At 38.2% G+C, this 19,397-nt stretch overlaps 1 protein-coding gene across 1 annotated transcript in view; it reads right to left on the reverse strand.

Annotated features, from left to right (window-relative positions):
* Positions 1–2,972: 2,972 nt before the first annotated feature.
* LOC140477081 (transcription factor E2F5-like) overlaps positions 2,973–19,397 on the reverse strand; it is a 29,130-nt gene continuing 12,705 nt past the window's right edge. The window contains exons 4-9 of the mRNA XM_072570312.1: positions 17,130–17,171; positions 14,466–14,530; positions 11,015–11,279; positions 10,085–10,294; positions 7,683–7,727; positions 2,973–4,226 (exon numbers count right to left, since the gene is read on the reverse strand). Coding sequence (XP_072426413.1) covers positions 4,111–4,226; positions 7,683–7,727; positions 10,085–10,294; positions 11,015–11,279; positions 14,466–14,530; positions 17,130–17,171 — 743 coding nt within the window. The 3' untranslated portion in view covers positions 2,973–4,110. The remainder of the gene's footprint in view (positions 4,227–7,682; positions 7,728–10,084; positions 10,295–11,014; positions 11,280–14,465; positions 14,531–17,129; positions 17,172–19,397) is intronic.

Consider the following 19,397-nt stretch of genomic DNA (forward strand, 5'->3'; position numbering starts at 1 on the left):
TGCTGTAGGAGACTGATGGTTTGGCAAAGAACTTTACCAGTGGGATTGGGGAGTTTGAATGAGTTGGTCAAATATACTGCTCATAAATTGTTAAATAAAATTTGATCCCAAATCTTGAAGGATGACATGACAATTAAAATTTGTATTTTGCATTAAAAGTCAGCTCATCATAATTGGGCAAAACAATGAACTAGATGTTTAGCAACTCCATAAACGGAACAACACGCTTGTTTGTGTTAACTCAGGCAGCATTGTGAACTACACTATAATATTTCTATGGTTTCTTAGAGAAATTTTGTTACCTCTCTTCCTTCTTCCAAACAATTTATTGTGCAGCAAGATGAGATTGCACCCATAAAAAATCCATTAAAGAGGCTAATTGTGAATGTGTACACTGAGTAACAGGGAACCACTAAACCATTAGAGAGGATCATGAATTTCCCAACTTGTACCAAACTTTTCTATCAGCCCTGTCATATCAAGTTAATCTATGATGTTCTCAGCAGCCAGTGGCCTGAATACCACCTTCTTACAGAAAGCCACAGGATGTCAAATATGGACAAAATCACAGCATTGTGTATTATTGGGTGGTTTGTCTCAAGTCTGAAATCAAAGAACATGAATGCTAATGACTATCTTGATATCTTTGTACTTATGGCAAAGTACAAAATGTCTTATTGTGATTATGATACACCGATACCATCAACAAAAAGTGTCAAGTACAGCATCCAGGGAATGATGTCCTCCAAAAACAGTAGTCTGCAGTCAACTGGATTCACCCTCTCCACACCAAAGTCATCACACCTTTTTACAAATAAACTCTCAAGGTTAGTCAATTGTGGGCAGCATGGTAGCTCAGTGGTTAGTACTGCTGTCTCACAGTACCAGGGACCTAGGTTCAATTCCAGCCTTAAGCAACTGCCTGTGTGGAGTTTGCACATTCTCCCAGTGTCTGCATGGATGTGCTTTGGTTTCCTCCCACAGTCCAAAGATGTGCAGGTTAGGTGGATTAGCAATGGGAAACGCAGGGTGCCAAGGATGGGGTGGGTCTGGGTAGGGATGCTCTTTGCAGGGTTGGTGTGGACTCAATACACCAAATGGCCTTCTTCTACATTATAGGGATTCTATGAGCCCAACATGCAACTGAGCTCACCTGAATCACACCAACACTATGTTGTGAATGAATGTGGACAATAAAAATTTTCTACAGGAATCAAGGTAAATCACCCAAAACATTATGTTGTGACTTTATTGTTCTGCTTTAACATCTTGCAGTTTGACACAAGATTAATCTAAACTGAATGTGTGAACTCAATTTTCAACTATACTCAATTTAACTTTCAACTGAAAAATACTGAAGTCAGATATTTTGCAAAAATTAAACACCTGCTCTTTTCGTTGAAAGTTCTGCTTACTTACTGTAAAGGTATTCTCTTCAAATCACTTTCTGTCATCCCAAGTTTGTAAACTCACTGCTTACAACACAGGCTTTGCTAGCTTCTTAAGTGTAGTCACTTTAGGTCAGAACTCTCCTGGTTCCAGTGTTCCTAAATCTGGAGTCATGTGTTTCGAACTCTTTCATTTTTCAGGTCAGCTGGCCCAGAAGTTCAATCATTCAGTACAGCACATTAAAACCCGACTGGTCACCACCGCCTTCCAAATGATTCCCATTTGAAAGAGATGCTCCCAACATTCAGTATATTCTGAAACAAAACTAAAGTTCATGAGTACAGAACAACACTCAATAACCTATGCACCCCTGAAATTAACTTGGGATTGATTCTTTCTTTGTGCATTATCACCAAGGTAACTTGTTCATATGATCAGTTATCAGAAGCCGGTGACTATTTAGAAATAATGCTTCAGGAAAATTATTTTAAAGGGACCATCAACCTAACATGAAATAGGTCTCTTGCAAAAGAAAAGCACATGGGCCATCATAGATGCCTAATGTTCTACCATGTCCTCTTTGAAAATCCTGCTCAAACTGTTCACAGAGCTCAAGTATCGTTTATTATTTGAGCGCACACAGTAGATTCTGAAGTTCTTCATGGTTTGCCTTGTTTGTGCTGTGGCGGGGGGGTTCAGCACGGTCAAATTTTCTCACCACCAGCACACAAGGAAGTCAGATATTAAGTAGGGCTTGGAACCATTGATGATTGATTTCAGGGTATCATGGATTATCTGCATTGATTATCTGTCTTGAATGGTGTCCAAGTATTTTGTGTGGCTACTCACTGCCCACACAGAGGAGTAGTATTCTGCTGTACAGCACATAAAATTAAGGCTGGCAAAATAAGAGCTGGTGTCAGATTTTTTCCACTTCATGATTACTTTTATAAAAGCAAAATACTACTGGTGTAGAAAATCTGAAACAAACGCAGAACACTGGATAAATTCAGCAAGTCTGGCAGCATCTGCGGTGAGAGAAACAAGTTAACGATTTGAGTCCAGTATAACTTTTCTTCTGAACTGAAGAACCTGAAATATTAACTCCACTTCACTCCTCACACATGCTCTCAACTGCCAAATATTTCCACAATTCTCTGTTTATCTTTCAGATTTTCAGAACCATATTATTTTGTTTTGTAATACAATATCCACTTTACAAATTCCCAGAACTCCAGCTTTGAGCAATGCATAAGGTAGCCTGCATAGTATAGTCACCTGGTATTCAAAGCTGGCAAGGTGCAGCAAAAAAAAAATGCCACAAGGTACATTTGATAGAAGTAACTTTAGAAGGTATTTGTGGTTCCTTTTGGTTAAATTAAGCTAAAAGCAAAAATACAGACCAAGGAGAAATTACATTGAATGGTGATAAGAAATCTGGACCTTTTGCACAACCTAGTAAATGACTACAACAGCCAGAAAACAAAATTTCCATAATAAAATTCCATTGCTGTAACTGCAAGAAATAGGATAAATAGGCAATCTTTAATTTACCAGACTTAATTAAATAAAGACTGCAAAAGCAGAGATATGACACTTTAATCTTTTGTGCCTTTTTTTTAGAAAAAACAACAGCTTTGGTCAATATAAAAACTGAATTACAAAGAATTTCTTTGTTGTAATTCTACATGACAGGTGGTCCTAGGGAAAATGTCAACCTCTTTTACAAAACACATTCTGTAAACACTTCATGAGATATACAAGGTAGTCTGGCCCAAATAAACAGTGAACTAACTGAACCATCCAAGTTGTGTCACAATCCATTTGAACACTGAACAGTTAGAGAAGGCAGGATATATTTTAAGTTGTTTGCCTTACAAGCAACAAGCTACCGAAAATTAAACAACTCATTGACTCTACATTTGCTGTAATCTGCACTGTGATTATCACACTAATGTGCATCTACTTGTCCAGATGCTTACTAGACATTAGTATATCATGTAAGATTACTGACGGGTATTTCATGCTGGCCTTGCCAGCAATGCCCACAACCCTTGAAATAAAAGAAGTGAAAAATGTTATAGCTGCATTAACATCAAGTGTTTTGGCCAGGTTCTACTATTAGACACAGTTCCTCCACACACATTACCTTCAACATAGAACTATGTGAACTGGCAGAATTATGGTGAAACTGGCCTAAAAAGACCATGTGTTTATAAGAACAAACATCTTTTCTGCTCAACAAACAGCACATCAGGAGACTACTTAAGTTCAGTTCTAAACTGAGATAGACTTTCCTGTACATTATAAAGACAAAAAAAAACTCTCCTAAAGTGCAAGAACCAAAAGGCACTTAAAAGTGTGCAGTATATAAAAATAATCAAATTTCCCTGCTATCCTATTAAAAAAGGCAGTTGAAAAGTCATTAGTGAAGTAAAATCTTTTTTGCAACATGAGATTATGCCATGGCAGTATCACATTCAACAGCAGGAAAAAAAATTGTTTGCTACATGGCAGTACGAAGAAACAAACTGAACAATTCTATAAAATAGATGTCCATACAGGACTTAAACACGTAAAGGACACAAGTTCAGAAACCTTAAACTTTTGTCTTGACCATAATGCTGTAGTGAACTTCACAAATAGAAACAAAGTAGTTCATGAAGGCTGAACAGGTGGTCCAGAGGTAGATTCAATATCTTGGGATGGCGATCACAATGGTTAAAACTGGCAATTTAAAATCTGCACATCAAAAAGATCACAGACACCTTCATTTTCATCCAGGTTGAAACTGTATTCATCAACTGGCGGAGGAGAAAGTCGAAGGAGGGGAAAGACTGCAGGATAAACAGACCATGTTATTTGGGGAAACTGAAACAAAACTTCAGTCACCAGATTCAAGCATTTACTTTTTTTTCCCCTTTGCCATGAATTATCTCCCCTTTGTTGAAAACATGTGGTTGCTCCTCACTTCTTTGTTGAGGATTTCATTAAATATAGTTTGGCGAAATAGTTTTTTCATTTAGGTGAGCTTCAGTAGGGTGCACAATTGTATGAACCAAATTCTGTTCTCAACCAAGTCATAAAGGTGCACTTCCAGTCCAATTTTAACTCACTTACCTTAACCCGTATTCCTATTTGTGCACAGACAAAAATCCAAGGTTTCCATGGCTCTTTTATTAAAAGGGTATTTTATTCCAGATTGTACAACTAAGATCTGGATTGGACAAACTCACTGAGCATCAGTTTAAGAACTGGCTATTTGACTCAAAGCTCATTCTACTAATAACCTGCACTCTACAATTATGGCATAGAGTCATTGAGTCCTACAGCAGGGAGACAGGCCATGTGGCAACCAAATGTCCATCCACATTAACCTCACTTCCCTGCACTTGGCACATATCCTTCTAATTCTTTCCTATCCATGTATTTGTCAAACCTTTCAAATTTTGCTAATGTACCTCCTCAGCCACTTCTGCTGGCAGCTCATTCCATATGCTTACCACCCTCTGTATAAAAAAGTTACCCCTCAGATTCCCTTTTATTCTTTCCCCTCTAACCTTAAACTGATGCCTTCTAGTTCTCGATTTTCCAACCCTGGGAAAAAGACTGAGTACATTTCACTCTATCTATGTTTCTCATCATCTTATACCCTTCTATAATATTCGCCTATGCTCTAAAGGTAAAAGTCTTAGCTTGTCCAACCTCTCCCTAAAGCTCAGATCATTGAGTCCAGGCAACATCCTTGTAAATTTCTTCTGCATTCTTTCCAATTTAATAAGATCCTTCCTATAACAAGGTGACCTAAACTGAATACAATACTCCAAGTGCTGCCTCACTGACATCCTGTTATAACTGCAATATAACTTCCCAAGTTCTATACTCAATGCCCTGATAAAGGCCAGTGTACCTAAAGCCTTCTTCAGTGCCCTGCCTACCTGAGACTCCACTTTCAGTGAATTGTGAACCTGAACTCCAAGGTCCCCCTGTTCCACTACACTCCTTAAGGTCCTAATATTCACCCTGAAACTCCTACTTTGATTTGACTTTCCAAACTGCAAGACCTCACACTTATCTATATTAAACTCTATTTGCCATTTCTTGGCCCACTTCCCCAGCTGATCAAGGTCATGTTGCAATTTCTGATAACCTGCCTCTCTGCCCATGATACCACCTATTTTAGTGTTATCAACAAACTTTCTAATTATGCCTTGTACATTCTCATTCAAATCATTGATATCGATAACAAACAGTAATGGGCCCAGCACTGATCCCTGGAGACACTCCACTAGTCACAGGCCTCCAGTCTGACAAGCATCCTTCCACTATTACCCTCTGCTTCCCACCATCAAGCTGATTTTGTATCCAATTTGTCAGCTTGTCCTGGATTCCATGCAATCTAACCTTTCAGAGCAGCCTACCATGTAGAACATTATCAAAGGCCTTACTGAAATTCATATAGACTACGTCTATTGCCCTGCCCTCATCAACCTTCCTGGTCACTTCATCAACAAACTTTAATAAATTTGTGAGGCATGATCTCCCACTCACAAAGCCAAGCTGACTACTCCTAATCAAACCCTGTCTTTCCAAATGCATATATATCTTATCTCTCTGAATCTCAAGTAAATTATCCACCACAGGTGGCAAATTAACTGGTCTATAATTCCCAGGCTTTTCATTGCAGCTCTTCTTGAATAATGGCACAATATTTGCTAAGCTCCGGTCTTCCAGAACCTCACCCATGGCTAACGATGATGCAAAAATATCAGCCAGGGCATCTCCCTTCACTCTGAACATCTAATTATTTTGGCTGCCATCACTCTATCTGGCTAACTGTTACAAACATTTGTCACACTGAGGACAGAGTTTTGCTCAATATTACGTGGCTTAGGTGGTTGCACCCTCACTTCCATTTGAAGATTATGGATTAGTAGAACTGTAAAGCAGAAAAGTAATGTTAAATATGTGTACAGCAGCTTGATGAGATGATACTTGGAAAACTCTGAACATTTCAGGTCTCCATATTATTTAAAACAAAATATGGAGGCACTGCAAAGAACACACAAAAAGATTCATTAGGATTATGCTAGAACAGAGCATATATACTGATGAGCAAGTCCGAAAAGGGTAGAATTGTCTTCTCTAGAAAAGAGAAGGCTGAGGAATGATCTTATAAGAGGTCTTTAAGATTACAAAAGGATTTGGCAGGATAATTCGAAGGTATGAGTGCGAGTGCAGGTATGAAGCTACAGAAAAACAATGTTCCCTTTATAATGAGCCCACCTTAAGGAAACTACACATTGCAACACACTGGGCACACACCAAGAACAAAATTAGATGTGTGCAAAACAAAACATGTGCAAAAGAGACCAGAGTTAGGGGCTACATCTATAATAGTCACTCAAATTTAACAATGAATACAGGGAAATATGTTTACCCCAGAATAATAAGAATTAGAACTCACTAATAGAAGGACTATTTGAGCGTTTGACTAGAAGAGATGAATTTAAGGAAAATCCAAAGAAACACACAAGGAAAAGAAAAGAATTTAAATGAAGTAGGGTAATAGGAAGCTTGTCTGAAGCATAAACACCAACATGGATCCAATCGGTTAAAATGTCTATTTCCATGCTAAAAATTGTGTCCACTAGAGTTGAAGACATACACCATGGAAAGAGACCCTTTGGTCCAACCAGTCCATGCTGACCAGATATCGTAAGCTCAACCAGTCCCATTTGCCTGTGTTTGGTCGATAAGATGAATAACCATGGTCTTTTCCAGGGGTAGAGGAGACCAAACTAGAGGGCAATGGTTTAAGGTGAGGGGGAAAAGATTCAAAAGGAACCAGAGGGGCAACTTTTTCCACATAGAGGGGGATGTATGTATGGAATGAGCTGTCAGAGAAAGTCGTAGGGGCAGGTACAATTACGTTATTTAAAAGATATTTGGCCATGAATAGGAAAGCTTTAGAGGGATAAGGCATAAATTGAAACTCTTAAAACAGATACCTTTGTGCTTTTGTTTGTTGGATTGTAATGTTGCTTCTTCTGTCAAGGATGTTGTATAGAATGATGGCTTACATACAATAGCGAGATTCATTTGATCAAAATATCTTAAATGTTACACAATTTTTGTGCTATACATTTCACCATATGGATCAATAGAAAAATTGTCATTCACCTGGAAATTATATTTCTGTCAAAGACTCAGCAAGGTTCTACTTGTGGAAGATACAACAGTCTTCTGAAAAAAATTAAAAAATGCAAATTTTACAGCAACATATAACTTACCATCTGATGATATAAATTCATCCATAATGTCTCCATCAATTGTTCCTGAAATTTAAATAAAAACATACAGGTCATTAAAAAAAAATTGAATATCATGCAACCAGACGTTTCCAAAAGATCGCAAAATTATTTGGCTAAAATGTTACCTGGGTTTGTCTAATTCCAGGTTCCACCCCTGCTTGACAAGATGCATTCATGCCTGATTTTTAACTGAGAAGCCAATTATCTTTCAGAGAGTACACTCACCATTCAGTTAAAGATTGGCAGATGGGTACTGAAAATTAATGATCACAGGTACTAGACTGTCCATATGAAGTTGAAGCCTCTCTCAAAGGCGTATGGTCATTTGGCTGTGAATGGGGTGATGGGAGAAATCGTTAAGAAACTGTGCCATCTCTTTTCTCTGGCCAAGTTAACAGGACACTTAATTCAGACAAATGGCTAACTGCTGTCATTCTATCCCCAGGTAAGCCTCCTACTTGGGACAGGACTGTGGCAACAAATCAGCATGTTAGCCAGTGGAGGGAAATTTAAAGTCCACCCTCCTCTGAAGCTGAAAATTCAGCTTGTTTCAAATTATAAAGGAATTTTTCCCTCACATACACTTTATTCATAAAATTGGTAAAGATAATTTATTCAAAAGTGAAAATTTAATACTGCATAAAGTGCAATACAGATTAGTTTCTTCCAATATGGGTTAGCAGGTTGTCTCATGACAGGTTATATTTACAATATTTATAAATTGATTCATTCATAAAAGTTGGCAGAGCCCAAGGAATTTCTGCGTGGGGAAGAACAATAATATCAGGTTATGGTTGATGGTATCTTCATGTCTATAACAGTCAACGTGTACATCAGGTACAGTCCCAAAAGCAAAAACTTGCCAGGATTAAATCTGCAGGGAGTTGTGCACTTCTGTTCAGGCAATGAAGGTATACTCATCATTTCAACTAATTGTGTTGGGTTATCTATTGTTGTTGCTATTGGACTGACATCCAAATACATGTAACTGACTTGCATCTTGATAACAGGTAGCATTAAGAGAATTTTCTTTAGCATCTGATGTTATTTGTTCAAATACAAAAATAATTGGGTTACACATATTTAATGATATCAATTATACTTGAATTCCAACACTTTGAATGTAGTGAATAGAACCCTTCCTATCATAATATTAAGTGCGGGAAAGGTAAGGAACTCTTTTTTGTGCTCAGGCAAACAAGTTTCAGAGAATTTTAGATGGGGATCCAATTCCTGGAATCAGCCAGATGGACTAAAGTAGCTTTCTACATTCCTTTGCAAATGGTCTCAGGACTAATGTAAAATGTGTGGGCTAACACTTAACTGATCAAAGTTGTTTTGATTTTCAAATCAATTAAGAATTAGTAATTTGCAATTTACAGACAGTGGATTCCATAAGCTTTTAATAATTGACCAAAAATGAACACATTGTATTCTACTTCAATCCTGCATTCTCCCACAAATGTGTGAACTTCACACTATTAACTACTTGTCTAGTTATAGTTTACATATTGATGAAAAGTGTTAATCCTTGAAATAAAATTGCCCAGCAAGTTTGCAAATTATTGGGAGCACTAATATGTCACCCTTGAAACACAACAAGAGTCTCAGTTCCTAATGCCAGAGGTTATCTAATATTTAATATGCTGAACTCACAAGTGAAAGGAATACTTGCTTGGTTTGGGCAGCTAAACCAACATTTGAACAGCTCAACGTCATTCAGGATACAGCAGATTATTTGATCAATGCACAGACTTGTGTGTACAACTCTATCTCCTCCATGCTGTAGTTGCTGAAAGTACTAAGTACAGTACTTAGACTGTGTCAACTAATCCAAGGAGGGCAAAAGCACTGTCAAAGGAACACTATTACCAAATTATTGATGTTAGTCAATCCTTTATGAGTTTGTTTAACACATGTCCCAACTCAAATATAGCAACTATACTGGTTGTTTCAAAGGTGATACCAACTATCTTAACGAATCAGCTATTTTTCAGATGTCACATTAAAGTAAACAAAACAACAATCACCAGAGGCAAAGAACTCAAACAAAAGTGACAGCACTAGCCCACGCTTTCATAGTCAATAATATCTCTGAAGACAGCATACAATGCAAATCAGAAAGAAAAATATTTGTTTTTTAGCAACAACGACCTAGCTCCAACCAGATATGCATTAGTGTTGAGAACCCATTTTAATTTTTGCAGCCCAAAGTGACAAAGCAGGTACAATTTTAAAATTGTACCATTAGTTTGACTGATACTTTAGACCAAAATAAATTAAACAAACCTGAAAAACAAGAATAAAAGTGGAATCAGAAAAGAAAATGTGGCTGTTTGCACTACATAAAGTCAATAGTCTTTATCCTAGATTTTCCTTACCACTTGAATCTTCTGTTTTGATTTGGTCATACGAAGTTGGAGGATGTTTGAGAATGCTCCCAACGTCTAAAGGAAGCAGTGATTGTAATCCGTTCTGTTCCCGAACGTTCTGTAGTGATTCAGTTGTCAACCCTTTGTAAATGTCTGGTGTATCTCTCATGTTTGAGTAAGAGACATCTGATCCAATACCAGGCAGCTGCTGGCCACAATCTGATTTTAAAACAGTTATAACATTTAAAATCAATACATGGCAATGGTCATTGCCTAATTATTCCTTACAAGTAAAGGACAAATGAAGAAAACAGTAGTTCTATAGCAAGGCAAATCAAGATCCAAGATTTTTCAAGGAATATTACTTTATGCAATGTGAAATAGTCCCAATAGACAGTTGGTCCATTAATATATTTATATATAATAAATTTATGACAAAAAATGATGAGCATGAGAATTTTTAGTAGCTCAAACTTAAACTTGACTTCACCTTCCTAGTTGAATTTTATATTGTCACATATAATCCTTAGATTAGATTAGATTCCCCACAGTGCGGAAACAGGCCCTTTGGCCCAACAAGTCCACACCGACCCTCCGAAGAATGACCCACCCACACCCCTTCTCCCCCTGACTAATGCACCTAACACTATGGGCAATTTAGCATGGCCAATTCACCTAACCTGCACATCCTTGGAGTGTGGGAGGAAACCAGAGCACCCGAAGAAAACCCACGCAGACATGGGGAGAATGTACAAACTCCACACAGTCACCCGATGTTGGAATCGAACCTGGGACCCTGGTGCTGTGAGGCAGCAGTGCTAACCACTGAGCCACCGTGCCGCCCTATAATCCTTCTGTGGATATGTAATTTTACGCAAGACCAGGCATCTTTTGTGCATAACCTACGTAAATGTAAGTCACTAATTCCCCACAACTCACCAGAAGACTGTTTGGGTAAGGGTACCTGAACAAGGTACGGTTCCTTTAGGGAGAAAACTCGGTCTGAAAGAAGTGGAGTTGAAGTTGGTTTTTCTGGTAATGATGGTATTGCAAGCTCTTGTTGCAATTGCATTAGGTCATCTGGTGGTGGAACTGGAAACACTACAGGCTTTGAACAGTTGGACTCCTTATTAATAAGTAGAACATGAATAGGTCCTGACTGACTCTTCAAATTAATCTGGTACTTTTTTTGTCCATTTGGTCCCTTTTATTAAGAAGAGAAAACAAACATTTAAAAATTCCAATGGTTAATACTTAACTTCTTAATTCCAATTTATACACTAAATATTCTTAACAACAAGATTGCAAGCAACTCAGACGCTTGTGCTTGTGAATCATGCTCACTGACCTTGACCTTGATTACCCCAACCTAGAGCCAGCCATAAACAAGAGTGCTTCCCCTTAAAACACCATATCAAATGAAAAGATCACCCTTCTTCCAGAATCCAATATTATCATCCTCTCTTTAATCTGATCTGATTTCTGATGATATCCTCAGCTGATCCCAGCCCCCTTGATCCCTGGATTTGATAATTTCAGAGCTCAGAGAGGGCTCAATTACCAGGAGTGCTGTTGTGACTACAAGTGGGCAGATTGTGCATTCCTGCTTATTAACTGGCTGTTGAAGAACCTTGCTGGTTCTTTAACAATGTAGAAATATCTTTGGGCTTCACCATTTAGAGGGCATACCACAATCTCTTCTCACCCAGTTCTACCATTGCCCCATTCCCACTCTTTCACCCATAAAGGACCTTGTTTATTCTTGTTCATTACTAAATAAGAATATAAGTTCAAACAATCACCTGTTTTTCTCTTTACAGTTTCTGGTGGGATTGCTATATATTTTAAGCATCTTTTTAAAACTGAATTACCAGAAATAAATGTATTTTTATTTTATAGCTGTTTCAAACTATATACAATTATTTAACCATCAAGTTCTTTAGATGGGTATTATAAACAGACTCTTTATTTAAGCTACACGTTTACCTCAAGCAATAGACACAGAATTTTATTATTGCCATTTATAAAATCTAAACTACACCATCCTAACATCTAAATATTTCAAGAGTTAACACAGACATGGGCATCACTTTCTTCTCAAATTATAAGAATGCAAAGAATGTCTCTTTAATTCTCAGGAATTTTAATACTAGATCATGCATTTTCATGACAACCAGAAGTACTTTTCAACTGAATTCAAAATAACACATGCACTTTTTTTTTGCTCTGACACTAGTCCAACTTGTTTATTTCTACTTAAGACTAACTGCAAAAGCTTGTAGCTTTACATGTGACACATTTGCTACAGGAGATGCAGGAAAGCACTTGACCACGGTGAGGGGGCCCATTTGTTCAGAAGAATGGGGAACATCTGTTCTTAGTGTCAATGGATCAGTGTAAATAAGGTGATAACATTTATTTACTTGGAGAATTTGTGGAGTACTTCCTTCTCATGCTGGGGGCTGGAAGATTGCACATATTTCACAGTTGGATGTCAGATAACTACAATTCTGGTTATATTGAAGACTCTTAACAAAACTCATTCTCAATAGGAAAAGAACTTGTAATTTAATAAGCTGAGTGGAATATGCATGGAATAGAACAGCCCTGATACACTTTCATATATACCACACTGAGCAGATTTGAATTTATGAAACTCAGCTCCCTCATCTTGACTGTTCTGGAATGTGAATGCCTCATTACTCTTACAGACTAGGAAAACATGAAGGCTGAAACTGACATAGTAAGGAAGTTGGAAGATGTTCATGTGTGAGTGTGAGACAGAAAACATTCTTCTGTAAATTACATTCACTGACCAAAGGGTTCAAGGGACACAGAGAGAGAGAGAGAGAGAGAGAGAGACAGACGGGCAGAGACAGACAGGCAGGATGCTAGCTGGTGTAAAGATTAAATCTTTGTGGTCTAATGTGAGTGAACACTAGCTTGTCATGGATTGAATGTTTGTGTGTTGCTCCCTAGAGCTCGAGATCTGGGAATGTTATGAATTTAATTTGCATTCTGGGAAACTAAGATGATTTTAAAAGAAAAAGCCATTTTGTAGGACAATATACTGGACATGTTTGCTGAGCAAGGTTATCTTATGAACTTTCCCACATAGTTTAGACTAGTCCTCGTTATGATGTACTGTTAAAAGGGAAGGTTATCTAGCCAAAGCAACTGATCATTTGGCCTGGCTGGATCAAGGCTTCCCACTTTGATGTGCATGTAGCTTAATTAGTCAACGAGTTTCTCTTCCACTGCAAACTTTTGCTATTTTATTGCTGCTTATCTGATTAAGGACATGTGGCATTTTTGTAATTTTAATACCAATTCCTGTATCAAGACAGCTTGTTTGCAGCTATAAGGGCTGAAAATATGTTGCTGCAAAAGCGCAGCAGGTCAGGCAGCATCCAAGGAGCAGAAGAATCGACGTTTCGGGCATGAGCCCTTCTTCAGGAATAAGGGGAGTTGCCTGAGAGCACTCTTAGGGGTAAGAGCTAGTGCTGCTACTCTGCTAATGGCTTTAGAACCTTAACTTAAGCCTGGCTTGTAAGTATCAATGTTATAGTGTAACATTGATGCCATTGGTAAATAAAGGTAATAATTTAAATTAAACTATCTGTAAAAGTTTTATATTCCAGACTACCACAGAATACGACCTCTGGGAACAACCAAGAATGGTTTACAGGTCGAGTCCATCAGGGATTCCCTGAGCCTTCTTGAATAGGTACTTGAACATAACCTCCCCATAGCTCACAATACTTCCAAGTTTTGCATCCACAAATTTTGCACGATTAGCCAAGTCTAGATTATTAATCTAAATTACAAAGAACAGCGTTTTTTACTGATCCATGGAGACCTTCACTCTATTCCTTCTCCAGTCTGAAAATCAATTGCTTACTAGTGCCATTTCCTCTTACTCAAAGTTTGCATCATTATCACCACTGTCCCTTTTATTCCATCAATTTTAATCACAAATCTATTGTCCAACACTTTATCACACCTTTTGGAAATCCATCAACAGCCTTATCCTCGTCGACCCTTTGTTATGTCATTAAAAAGTTAAGTAATTAACTAAACACAATTTGTTATTAACAAATTAATGCTCCCTTTCCTTGACTGACTTTCATTTGTTCATACAACAGTCAATTTTGCCCTGAATTACTGTTTCTAAAAAGCTTTCCCATTATGGAGGATAAACTGACTAGCCTGAAGTTGCCGGATCTAAATTTAAACCTTTACAGCAAAGTTAACTTAACTGTATACTCATTAAAATGTGTATTATAAAGTGCAAATATTCATGCCTTCATCTCGATATGAAAACGTTAATGCAAAATCACAAAATAAGCAAGCTAATCTTAAAAAGTAGTAAGTGCAGGGTAAAACATACCAGTTCAGGAATTGGAACTTCCAGTTGTGTGCCAGATGGGGCCTGGATAGCAAGAAGTGTATCACCTGTTATGGAAGCACTAATGAGTTAGAAAACAAAGTTCTGTGGTTCAAACAAATATTTATCATAATTCTATAAATGGACTGAGACCAACATACACTTTAAAAACAATAACTTCAAATATTAATTCTCAAAAGATTAGGAAATGTTTCTTCTGACAACCAAACCATTCAATTGATCTCAATCATTTTTAAACATTACATTGCAACATCTTGACTCATTGTATTAATTTGAAGGCGATACGAGAGATATAAAGAAATTCAAAAAAGAATTTCAAAAGAAAGTCAAATGTTAAATTTCCTGCAGGCCATTGAAATCATTAATATCTCATACCAGGCCACTTTTTCTTCGCTTTAAACTTTTAGAGACTTCTGACATAGAACTGGAATCAACCTCTACTCATACTTCTAATAAACAGAAAACAACAATGTGGTCTTCCACTCAACTATGGTAAGCAACATGAGTTAAATTCCTCAGGCTGCTGATGCAAGTATAGTAACACAGAAAAAAAGTGTTCCATTACGTTTTAGTAGAAGATATCATGAAACTTACACAACAACGTTCAAGTTGCAGCCCTAGGCAATACCATTAGAGCCATTTAGAAAATCTAAACCACACCATCTCAACAACTAGACATTTCAAGAGTTAACATAAATATGGGTGTCACTTTCTTTCTAAAATTATAATGATGTGGAGATGCCAGTGTTGGACTAGAGTGGACAGAAGTCACACGACACCAGGTTATAGTCCAACGGGTGTATTTGAAATCACAAGCTTTCACAGGTCAGCTCCTTCACCTGTTGGTGAAGGAAGCTGAATAACCTACTGGACTATAACCTGCTGTCAGGTGACTTTTAAACAAACTATAATAATTCTGTTCTCTTCCTCAAATTAATTCTTCCTAATGTGTCAATAATCTATATAGATTATAGGGAACATGCACTTAATTTTGTTAAATTGTTCTCAAGCCTCCACACTATGAACCTTTATGACTCAGGAAAACAATGAAAACCACAGCACTAATTGAATCATGTAAAACATTGAAATGCAAAATTCTATGTTCCAAGATGCTTCATTGGAGTATTTTCAAACAAAACAGAGGCCTGGCAACACAAGTAGCTATTAGTGTCAAGGATACAAAGCTTGATAAAAGTATTATGTTTTAAGGAATACCTTGAAGGAGAAAGAGAAGTGCTCAGATTTTGGAATGGAATGCAAGAATGTAGGGGCTTGGCAGCTAAACACATGGTCACCAGTGGGGTAGTGTTTAAAACTAAGGATGCTAAAAAAAAACAGAATTGAAAGAGTTCACATCTCAAAGTTGCATGCCTCAATTACAAGATTAGAGCTGATGAGGTCAAGTAGAGATCTAAAGACACAAAAGAGAATTTTAAAATTACAGAGCTGCTACACAAACAATCAATGGGTACCACACAAGGTCATGTGATATTGAGAAAGTTTTGGATGACCTTGAGATTATTGGAGACCAGGTATATGTTAGATAGACAAGCTTAGGAAGTAACAATCATGAATGTGGTGTTTCAGAGGTTAATTTGGGGCTATTGAACAGGAAGACAGAGAAGTCAAGCAATGTTATGGAGGTGGTCACGTTGTTTGCACAGATATGTGGTAAAAAACTCATCCAAGTCAAATATGACACAAAAATCAATGCTGGTTCTGCCACAGACATTTGCCAAGAGGAGGAATGGAGTCAGCAACTAGTGAACAGAAAGGTCTGAGGAAGGGTCACTGGACCGTAATTGTTTACTTTGATTTCTCTTCACAGATGCTGCCAGACCTACAGAGCTTTTCCAGCACTTCTGCTTTTGTTTCTGATTTACAGGACCTGCAGTTCATTTAGTTTTAGTGAACAGAGTTTGTGGTGGGACCAAACATAATGAACTTTGATCTTCCCAATTTTAAGTCAGGTGGTAGAGAAGCAATGAGAAGACAGCAGTGAAATCAAGTGACAGTAAGATAGAGCACCTGGGGTCACTGTACACATTGATTCTGACACTGTTTTCAGATGAAGACCAGCTGATGTTTGAGAAACAGGAGTGGCCTCAATAATTGATCTTTGGACCACCAGAGGTTAACAGTGCAAGAGCAGGAAGAGAAGTCAATCTAAGTGGGTAACTGGCAACAACTAGATGGATGAGAATAGAACCAAGACTGCATGATCTCAGCTTGCTAAATAAACGTTGAAGTAGTACTGGAGGATGATGATGTGATCAGTCATAAAGACTACAGACATGTTGAAGAGGAAAAATAGATGGTTTACGTGCATCACAGCAACATAGGATGTCACATGATTCTAGAAGGAGATTAACAAAAACAGCTACTGAAATACATAGTAAAGTATGTTTATTCAAAATTGAATTGAGTTCAATTCTGATGCAACCGAGCTGCGAATTAGGGAGTTTCTTGATGATGGAGGATGTATCATTTCACTAGGAGTGGCAAAGGTAGAGGTATCCTTGGACCATATCACTACTGTACAGCAGCTAGCTCAGAGTGTGACGACGTGAGAACACACTGACAATACACAGATGCAGGTTTGGAAAAGATAGAAAAAGAGGAAGTTAAAAATAAATGTTAACAAACCTTGAAAACACTTGCAGACATCTTCATGTGTTGTATAAGCCAATGTAAGAAGTTAAGGAGATTGTCAAAGATCGATAAACACCTTTAAGTATCACACTTGTACTGAATCATTACCTTTAGCAATGCCTTTCCAGATCCTCTCTTCATTTTCACCTGCTTTGATCCAATCTCTTCCAAGCTCATCCCTTCGTCATAAAGATCTACAGCATGGAAACAGACCCTTCGGTCTAACCCGTCAATGCTGACGAGATATCCCAACCCAATCTAGTCCCACCTGCCAGCACCCGGCCCATTTCCCTCCAAATCCTTCCTATTCATATACCCATCCAAATGCCTCTTAAATGTTGCAATTGTACTAGCCTCTACCACATCCTCTGGCAGCTCATTCCATACATGTACCACCCTCTGCGTGAAAAGTTGCCCCTTATGTCTCTTTTCTATCTTTCCCCTCTCACCCTAAACCTATGCCCTCTAGTTCTGGACTCCCCGACCCCAGGGAAAAGACTTTGTCTATTTATCCTATCCATGTCCCTCATAATTTTGTAAACCTCTATAAGGTCACCCCTCAGCCTCAGACGCTCCAGGGAAAACAGCCCCAGCCTGTTCAGCCTCTCCCTATAGTTCAAATCCTCCAACCCGGGCAACATCCTTGTCAATCTTTTCTGAACCCTTTCAAGTTTCACAACATCTTTCCGATAGGAAGGAGACCAGAATTGCACGCAATATTCCAACAGTGGCCTAACCAATGTCATGTACAGCCGCAACATGACCACCCAAATCCTGTACTCAATACTCTGACCAATAAAGGAAAGCATACCAAACGCCTTCTTCACTATCCTATCTACCTGTGACTCCACTTTCAAGGAGCTATGAACCTGCACTCCAAGGTCTCTTTGTTCAGTAACACTCCCTAGGACCTTACCAAAAGTGTATAAGTCCTGCTAAGATTTGCTTTCCCAAAATGCAGCACCTCACATTTATCAGAATTAAACTCCATCTGCCACTTCTCAGCCCATTGGCCCATCTGGTCCAGATCGTGTTGTAATCTGAGGTAACCCTCTTTGCTGTCCAGTACACCTCCAATTTTGGTGTCATCTGCAAACTTACTAACTATACTTCTTATGCTCGCATCCAAATCATTTATGTAAATGACAAAAAGTAGAGGACCCAGCACTGATCCTTGTGGCAGTCCACTGGTCACAGGCCTCCAGTCTGAAAAACAACCCTCCAACACCACCCTGTGTCTTCTACCTTTGAGCCAGCTCTGTATCCAAATGGCTAGTTCTCTCTGTATTCCACGAGATCTAACCTTGCTAATCAGTCTCCCATGGGGAACCTTGTCGAACGCCTTACTGAAATCCATAGAGATCACACCTACCGCTCTGCCCTCATCAATCCTCTTTATTACTTCTTCAAAAAACTCAGTCAAATTTGAGAGACATGATTTCCCACGCTGGTCTTTCCCTCCACACGCGGACTCTAATAGAAATTAAACCTTGTTTGCAAGATTTTCACCGCTTCTTCTCTGAAACTCTTATCTCACCACCTTCTCCAATCTCTAAATACCAAATCCCACAACAATTTACTTCTAGTTGCTCCTATCTCAAAAAAGATTTCCTTGGTAGGTCCATTGTTTTGCCTTGATCTTGTCCTATAGGACTGATTTATCTCAATTACTTTCTCTCTCTGTGGTCCGTTTCTTCCTATTTCCATCCTTGAATCTTTTGACCTCCTCCAACACTGAACAGTTTCTAGACTCCAGATTTGTTTTTTTTGCAGTACGAACACACCACCTCTCTTTTTACATCTCTTACTGTCTATCAAAACAGCCTAACGACACAATATTTCTTCCTTGAACAGGAACTCAACCAGTTCAGATCTGTCACCACACTCCACCTAACTGAACTTGTTCTCACATTGAACAACTTCTTGCAATTTAACACTCCCTTCAAATTAAGAAGTGTTGTTATCCACATCTATATGGTACTATGTTTATTTCAGTAGAATATAAAGAAGATTTCTTGTTCTTGTCCCACTCAGGTTCTCTCCCCAACACTTCCTTTTTCATTGGATTAGTGCCATTTCCTGCTCTCACTCCAAACTGGAACATTTTATTTACCCTGCTTTCAATTTCTACCTCTTCCTTACCTTCTTTGATGAAATCTTTCCTGCATTTCTGTGTCTTCATTTCTGAGAATAAGCTATCAAATATCTACTCCACATTCAACGGTTTCCACACCTATCTTGTCCAAACTTCTTCACGCATTA

Source organism: Chiloscyllium punctatum, chromosome 5 (genome assembly GCF_047496795.1).
Source record: "Chiloscyllium punctatum isolate Juve2018m chromosome 5, sChiPun1.3, whole genome shotgun sequence".
Taxonomy (NCBI): Eukaryota; Metazoa; Chordata; class Chondrichthyes; order Orectolobiformes; family Hemiscylliidae; genus Chiloscyllium; species Chiloscyllium punctatum.